The sequence below is a fragment of the Cynara cardunculus genome, assembly GCF_001531365.2.
Source record: "Cynara cardunculus var. scolymus isolate 2C chromosome LG 3, CcrdV1, whole genome shotgun sequence".
NCBI lineage: Eukaryota > Viridiplantae > Streptophyta > Magnoliopsida > Asterales > Asteraceae > Cynara > Cynara cardunculus.
The window spans coordinates 23445292-23454488 of NC_037530.1; the positions used below are offsets into that span (position 1 = coordinate 23445292).

The window sequence follows — 9197 nt, forward strand, 5'->3', positions numbered from 1 at the left end:
AATTACCTAGTAAACAACTTCTTTGTCATGTGTTATGTTCCAAAATAACCAAAAATCCAACCTCTATCCACAATTGGATCTCTATAAAACATTGTCATTTCTACTTGTAGCTTGTGTTAGGGGAGTTTTAGGGGAAGCTCTAACTTTGATCAGGCTGCTTGTGACATTTAGAAGAGACCCCAACTGAGCTAAACCATCAAAAATTCTCAGATGTAAGGTTATGCAATTCATCTTGTTTCCAGACTTTTGGTTGAATGCAATCCTCCTTTGCTTTTGTAAGTCTTAAAAGTACTGGTTGATCCAAACAGAAATCATCGTTCTTGAACATCATCAAAGAAGGAAGCTGGTATTGTTGATGGAGATGATAATTCTGACACACATTTGAACTGTTGTAGATAAATCACAAAACATAATCAGATGAGGGCAACAAAAATCATGCAACTGATCATGAGAATGCTACACATACCTTATGTTGCTTGTATTTTTCTCTAACTGCCACCAAATTGCCTGCTCTTTTGCTTGATTGCAAATCATGTAACATTTGAACACATTCTTTCAAGTCAGATGGCTTATATCCAGAGAGTCGCTCCAAACCCGAATTCTGTAAATGGAATTACATGTTATAAGAATTTCAACCCTCTTATGATACCCAAAAAAATGTACATAGGTTGGCGTCCACTTACCCATGGATGTGAGCTTGGGTTGACAGTGAATCTTGAAAGAAAGATAACTGATGCAGCTACCATAGAAGGCAAAAACTTGAGGCAACCATACTCTAGCAAGCTTAACTCAGCCAAATAATAACCCAAGAATTCTAACTGCAAATTTGGCATCTATAGATTGCAAAGGATACAAAAGTAAGCACTCAAACATATAGATTGCTAAATCAATCAGGAAAAGATGGGAACTTACTTCATGGTCCTCTTGAGCAATCCTCATAAGTTTTCTGTGAATTTACAAGTAAAGAGGAGTAGGCACCAGTTAGGTAATGAACACATAATCTTGATGCAACACAAATGAAAACTAAAGTTTCTGATATATTAGATTCTCAATAGTTTCCACTCTTACCTAAGGAATGTCTTTACTGTCGGATTGCCCATTTCAAACTTGAGAGCTTTAAGAATGTCAGCTTCCATTTTCACAACCTCTTGCTTTGTGTATGTGTTATCAGTGATATCACAGAAATCTTCTGTATGTGGGGGGCTGATTTCTTCATATTTTCTGTTTACCAAAAAAGCAATATGGTTCATATTCAACAATCAAACTAGCATCACTAAAAGAAGAAACCAATCATCAAAAATCTAATACTTACGCAGCAATGAGCATCGAAGAAACACCAAGTAGTTGAAGCCTTTGCTTGTTAAGAGCATTTCCGGATAAGAATCTATCAATGTAGGAAATGGTCAGATACAAAGTGTCTGAAAGAAGCTTATACTCCTCTGCAACCTCAACCAACCAATCAACCAATACACCTCTCATGTTTTCAGTAACATCCTTCTGTACTTTCACAATGTATTCTGCCATTGGTCTTCTCTTTGCCTCCTTCTGAATTTGCAATTAGAAATTAAAAACAATCAATGCATTTCCAAAATAAATGGAAGAATTAACTACTAAAGTTGAATTAAAATCTAGACTTCGAAAAGATCTTTCATCTGGAAAATGGATCAAACTAAATGACTTCTTACTGAGTCTTGATCTAAGCATACAAGCAGCAATCAAACCCTAAATCCTTTAAGTTTTCTTTTTATTTATACATACCTTAAACTATGAATATAATATAGAAGGATTGAGAACCAAATGGACGATTATAATCAACAAACTAATATAAATATCTGGTTATTACGATCAAATCACATCAACCCCGACAATAGATTTGCGTTATGAAGTTCAAAATTGAAACACCCATTGAATCGGCACCAAAACAACACGTTTCCAATCAAGGTAAACAAAGAGTTGCGCAAAGAAACTGTAATAGGAAGATAAATCCCTAAAATTAGCAATTGAATCAATCAACCCAACTCAGTATAAATATGAACTAAAACTAAAAGGAAAACACAAAAGGGATTAAACGCTACACACCTCCATGTTATTAAGATACTCGTAAATGTCCGCAACGTAGGCTTCACACAACTGAGGGTCACTCAATTTCTCAATCTTCTCCACAATCAGTTCCTGCTTTTCCACAGCCGCCTTGACAGGCTTCTTCACCTTCTTCGATCTAAATTTCGTCTTTTGAATCTTAGCCATGTGAGATCCGATCTTATCGTTCCTCGACACCGTCGCATTGTTCGAGAGCTCACCCAACACAACTCTATTCTTCTTTGCCGGTTGCAACTGAGACTGGATTGCCTCGATAGCCCTCTTCTTCGCCATTCTCGTAACTCTCTTATTCTCCTGGTCAGCCATTGATTTGTTTTCCCACTAAGCAAACACACGATATACAGAAACAGAAGACGATAGATGAAGATGGTGAAAGTGTGTGAAAAATGGTGCGTTATAATAAGAATTGGAGATGCCGCCATTTTTACTTTGTTTCAAAAAAATTCAATTTTGGGCAAAATGGCAGGGAGGGCGAGAGCATTTTGTGAGTTGAAATTTTTTTTGAAGGACCAATTAGTAGATGACACGTGGACCGATCAGGTCATATGTTTTGGATTGATGAGGTGGCGGGTTTTAAAACTTGAAAACAAAAAACACAAATTTCAGATTGAATTGAGCGCCTTCCTTCAAATAATTCATTTGAGTTCCAAATCCTGTTTTGATTTTGGCTAAAACTTTTTGAGATTTGTTAATAAAGTATATTTAAATCACATAAAACCTTTTCTTTTTATTTTTCTATAATTACTAGTTAACAGATATAAAAAAAGTTACAATTATCTTGAAACTTTTAAGAGGTACAAGTTTTTATGTTAAATGTATAAATTTTAAAGCTTATACATTCAACAAAAAAATGTATATATTTTATTTGATAAAAACCTATTTGTACAATGTATCTATTCAAGATTTACACTCAGCTATATTATATGTGCATACAACTAGCATCGGGATGGTCAAAAAATTTAAACATGATTGACATTTTATATTATCGACTTTAGATCAAGATGCATACCGCGGCATTGCATGGATACCTTACTAGTATTTTCAACAAGACGTGATTTTTATCATATAGTCATTTTAAATTTTGACCAATATCTTGGCATAATTTGAAACACCCTTTTACTTCTCTAAGGATAATAAATGTTTATGTAAATCTCATTTTTCTAATACCTTATTTTCGAATGAGATATATATTACATTAGATGGGATTCCTTGTGATAGTTCTATATTCAAATATGATTTGGTAATATTCGTATTGATTTGTTTTTTTCATTTTGATTCATGCAATTAGTGATCTACATAAATGGTGTAACAATTATTAGTGATGTGTTTAATTGGCATGAGCCTGATGAAATTGAGATTTACAAAGTGATCATTAAGATCAAATCTTTCTAATAAGTTAGAACATCTCCAACAGTTATAGTTATATGTTAAAATAGAGATTTTGAATATGGGTGCATTTTTTTTCACGGACAGTTATATATGCTAAAAGAAAAGAAAATAGATGTGGTAGAAATCTCTAAAACTCCAAATTTAAGAGAGAAATAATGTTTAATTCTTTTTCGTCGATAAGAGACATTGAAATTAAGTGTTTATAAGATATAAATAAATTTATTGAATGTATTGAATATTTTAATAATATAGTTGATGATAGAATTACCAAAATAGAATAACTATTGCAGTTGAATGTTTTTTTAATTTAACTTTTGATATTCTACTTGAAAAATTATGACATAGTTGTGGAAGATGCTCTTAGAAGACTTAAATAGAAAATATGGTCCTCTTTTTACCATGTCACAATCTAAATAATTTTAAAATACGATAAAAAAATGCATAACATTTGGTATTGATGTAACTTTTTAGTTATTACTTAAATAATTTTAATAAATATAAAGATATAGATTATGTCTTTTTAGATATGATAAGTGTGTCTCTCAAATCTAGTTGTATGCGACTTGTATACACGCTAGTTGAACTCGTAACCTGGAGTCGTGCGTGAGTTAAGTGAGCGAGCTAGAAGTCACATGTTTGAAGGGAATTACGTTTCTACCATAGTTATCTTGATATTCCTACAATAGTTATCACGATTTTGCAAGAGGGTTTACAACGTTATTGCCTCTTGCGTCGGTCTCCTTTCGGTTGAAACAATTTTTCGTTGTTCGTCTTCGGCTACCATGTGATAAGTCAATCCCAAGCTTAGTCTCAGCCAAGGGTTCAAAATATGTGTTTTTATGATTCCAGAACTATCATCCAGTCCTATAAAAAATTCATAAACGTGCTTTTTCTCTTTCGCTTCAACCAATTTCTTTCCAACTGCACAGGTGCATTTTTTACAAGTACACTTCCATGTGAGTGAAAATAGATTAGATTTCATACCACCATCCATGCAACTTTGTGTAATAAAATTGATATCGATGCCTTCTTTGGGCATGTTGTAGTCAACATACACTTTAGTTCATATGCTAGCCCTCTATTTGCCAAATCATTCTCCCAAATCCTTCCATATCTCTTTAATGGTCTTAACATAATTTGTGTTGTTTCTTATATCCCTTTAGTCAACATACACTTTAGGCTAAAACTCGTGTTCAGTGAAAAATCAAAGAAAGTGTCATATCGTCTCCAAAGCATTAGGTTTGGCGAGTTTTCATGTGGAATTTTAATGGTTCCATGGATGAAATTAACTTAATTCTTTGTGAAGAGATAGTTTTTCATCTCATGCGGCCATTCTACGTAGATGTTATTTACATTATCATTCACATGCACTTGTCATGGATAATATGATATGTGTATGTAGTAGGTCAAGTTGGGACCAATTGATGGTAGAGAGGATCCACCTAGTAATGCTTTGTCGATAGATTTAGTCAAGGTGATGGTGGTTTGTATTTAGGGTCAATGGTTTTTTAGGGTTGAGGGATTTTCAAGATCGCTTAATCATGCTCTAATACCATGTAGTTTTGTAAGACTGTTTGAGGTTCTGTTTTATTTATTAATCTACAGGGTATAAATATACAAAGGAGTGCTACATCCAGGGGTGGATACATGTGTTTGGCATTGGGGTCCTGGCCCCCAACAAAATTAAGTCCACAAAGCTTTTTTTTTTCTTTTACTTATTATGTTTATTTGATTAGGCCCCCAATAAAATAAACATGGAGGCCCCTCACTCCCAGCCCATGATTCATTTGTCCTTCTTCCACACGCCAACGGCTTCAACAGTTCACCTTCTTAAAGACTCAGACCATCGCTTCCTGCTTGGCTGCTTCATTTTGGCCCTTCTTTGTTCCTGCACTGCGGACTACTACACATCGCTTCCAAGTTCTAAGTTCCGACTTCCACCTTTACTGCCCACTACTTTGTCTTCCCTCTTCCGCCTTTAGTTCGGCCTTCCTGCTGGCTGCTGCTTCCAGTTCCAGCTTCCTGCTTGCTTGAAGCTTGATTCCTGCAGACTGCAGTACACCGTGACCGACTGACCGTGCACTGACACTGCTTGCTTTCTGCAGCTTCATCTATTGCTACTCCAATTTGGGTAAAAACCTAAAGTTTTGATTTACATTCTTCAATTTTTAATGACTTTGATTTTGTTGTTTGCTTCATAATTGGTGATTTGGTGAATGCTTTATGCTTATGTTAGGTTAATTTTGCAATTTTGTAGACAAATAGAAAGGTTAGTTTAATTTTACAATTTTGTAGGCAAATGAAAGTGTTAGGTTAGGCAAATGGAAAAGGTAGTTTGTGACCTCAATTCTACCTAAAAATCCATCATGCTCAAATGCCATTTTAGAGGACCTTGTCAACCATGGGGTCATGCATTTCCAGAAAAAAAAAATCTGCTTCCACCACTGATCCACCACTTATATTATGCCCCCTACAATAATTTTTTTGTATTCGCCACTGGCTACATCACTTAGGAAATGATCCACAAAGATCTAATGATGTAAGGAAATGATGCTTAAGCAAAATTAAGATAACTATGGTGGAAAGGTAATTTCCTTTAATGTCACTGATCTAGTAGAGAATCTTTTGGTACGATTTGGTTGAATATTACATGTGAGTTAAGGTAACACTGGATGTTCAATGCGAGTTAAATAAAGCTCATATACTGATAAATTATGAAATCAGGTGAGTTGTGATAGACAACTTGGAGTCGCATGTCCAAGTTGCTTATTACACTTGATGATTTTTATTATATTTTAGGGTTACTTTTGCTAGTTATCCTCTCCATATCATATACAAATATTTTTCCAAACTCCAGTGATGTCTTACACCAAAAACATGTGATTTCTCTTTTGTTTCTCCATTTAAGCATTGCAGTTTCATTATTTACTATTGTATTTCTCGGTGGTCTACTTCATCCACACGGTTTCCCATTTCAAGTTTCCACGTAGTTCTCGATGTTGCCTCTATTCTCTTAACTTTGTTACTAATGCTTAAAGATTTTGCTATTATTTGTACTTCAATATAATGGTCATATTGAATAGTTGACTTTTCTACTTATTGGCTTTGAATACTTGTTTGAGCATCAAGTAAGATTTGTTGTCTAACGTCTTTACTAGAGTAAACTACAAATTTAGTCTATATGGTTCACGCTTTTTACTCATTCTAGTCCCAAAATTAAAATAAGTACAAGAATGAGACTCGTGGTTTACATTTTCGCATGCACCGAGTCTCTAACAATAATGGAATTAAGCAAATCTTTTAACTTAGGTAAATAAAGGGGTATTTTAGTCTTTTCATTTATTTTGTTTTTATCCAATCTGTCTTTTGTGTGTGTATATATATAATACACACTAACACACACATACAACGATGCCCCCACCCCACTCCACCTCACCCCATATGAAAACTTAGTCTCTGACGACTTCTATCCCCGACAACCAGGCGACCGTCCAGAGCAGTAGAAGTTCAAGGGGAATCACGGGTTGGGCGACGATTATTACATCTCGTACGTGTGGTGTTGTTATTACTCAAAAATTAAAGAGATCTATCCTTCATGTATATCTTCCTATATCATTACCAACCAACTGTAAATATATTTGGTTGCTTTTAGTCCACGTCCTAATTTTATTACTTCACTCCCTATTTTCTCATTTATCACTTTTGGATAAAAACTGACCAGACCTAACAGTTAATATTTTTTTACACGTTTTTTTAATCTTATGATAATATATGATTTTTTTTTGTTATGACATGAACTTGCTACTTGTTTGAGGATTGGGTTTAAAAATCAATTGCTTGAGCACACAAAGCTACTCTACAATTAATCAATATATAATTTTGTTTTAGTATCATGACAATATTGCTGCTACTCTGTATTTATATGAAATTTTAAGCCATTAAGGAAAGGCTTTTATGTTATCCTAAGTGTACTTTGTGTGTAAATTTGTTGTTTGCTAACAAMATGTTCAATATTGTTAGAAACCTAAAAAAAATTGGTGTACTTAAGGGGCATTTTTGAGTGTTTTCATACAGGGCATCAAAATCCTCAAGACTGTCATGGCACTGACTTCTATCAGATTCGAGCCCAAAACCTTGATGGGGTTTTGAAGCATGAGTTGGAAGGTTGTTGCGGGACGGAGAAAGGTGATGTTGAAAAAACACTGAAGTAGTGGGGACACTGGTTGTTGAGAATCTCACATTTATTGATTTGTTTAGGTTTTAACAAAACTAATCAAGAGAAATGGTGGAGGGGGAGGGGTTGCCCTGGTTATGGTTAAGAGAGAGGGGGGGGGGGAGAGGATCGTAGAGGTCGAAAAGTGAGGAGATGAATTGTTACAATAGTGTTGTGATAAAGATGGCTCTCCGATGAGTAGTGAAAAGGGGTCTCTATGGTGATGTTAGGGGTTTAGGGGGAGGGAATTATATAATATAATACGATAATTGACGTCAATGCAAGTGCTAGAAATGATGATTGGCGCTAGTGGGGATGCTCGAGATGATGATCGACACCGTTGGAAACGCCTAAGATGATGACCTGTATTGGGGGTGGACCGAGTGGTAGGTAGGTGGGATGGGTGTAATAATTACAAAATGGCAAAAGTGTTTAAGTAAATCAAATAGGAAAGATAAAAAAATGTAAAAAGACCAAAATATCCCCCTTATTTAACCGAGTTAACGGAATTTATTTGATTTCGTTAGGGACAAGGACTCAGTGCATGCAAAAATAAACCACAAGTGCCATCCTTGTATCTATTTCGGTGTAGAGACTACATTGGATAAAAAGTATGAACCATAAGGACCAAATTTGTAATTTAATTTATTCGAGTAAAATATAAATTTAAACCATGTGATTTTGTCAAAAATAACAGTTTTCATCCTTGCATGTTTGAAATTACAAATTTGAACCATGATTGAGTAAAATACAAATTTGAACCATTTGGTTTTGTTAAAAATAACACTTTTCATCCTGCATTTTGAAATGCAAGATGACTATTATAGTTTACAAAAAATTTTGAATTTGATCCTTACTTTTAATAGCTGTTAAAAAAAATTCGTTAAGTGTGGAGATTTTTATCATTTTACCCAACTTTTTGTCTTTAACCATACCAAAAACCACATGATCAATTTTGTAGTTTTAGCTTTTTACTTTTTATTTTTTACTTTTTTGTATTTGTATTTTTTTATTTCTTTATAATATTTTAATATTGTATATACATATATTAGTATTTAGTTTAAATATTAGATAAATTTGATTAATTGATAAAAATTAAAGTTTTACATAAAAGTATGAAATAGTAAGAGCAAAGCGAAACATGAATCGATTGATAATTAGATAAAAGCGTTATTTAATTGTTCTTTTTTGAATTTTATTAAATCTTTTCAAATGATGATTTAAAATAAATAAATAAAAACTCATCAATAAAAAAATATATAAACAAAAGTATTAAGACAGTTATCATTTTAATTAATTATACTATGTGTTTTCAAAATGATTATAAAAATTAATAATAAAAAATAAAACAAGTTCCTAATAATTATTGATAAATAGGTAGTATTTCTTATAAAAATAACTGAAAAGGAAAAATGTTAGCTTTATTTTTAAAGCTAATAATTAACTTGAAAAAGTTTCATGAAACAATCCAGAGCTAGAAGACGAATTGAAGAAG

At 33.4% G+C, this 9197-nt stretch overlaps 1 protein-coding gene across 1 annotated transcript; it reads right to left on the reverse strand.

Moving 5' to 3' along the window:
* Positions 1-286: 286 nt before the first annotated feature.
* Positions 287-2406, reverse strand: LOC112510130 (G2/mitotic-specific cyclin C13-1-like). The gene is made up of 7 exons (XM_025115435.1): positions 2080-2406; positions 1313-1545; positions 1069-1221; positions 913-946; positions 684-833; positions 467-601; positions 287-386 (listed from the first exon to the last, which is right to left on the reverse strand). Exons 1-7 carry the CDS (start codon positions 2404-2406, stop codon positions 312-314), a joined length of 1107 nt encoding a protein of 368 aa, XP_024971203.1. The 3' UTR covers positions 287-311.
* Between the last annotated feature and the right edge of the window lie 6791 nt (positions 2407-9197).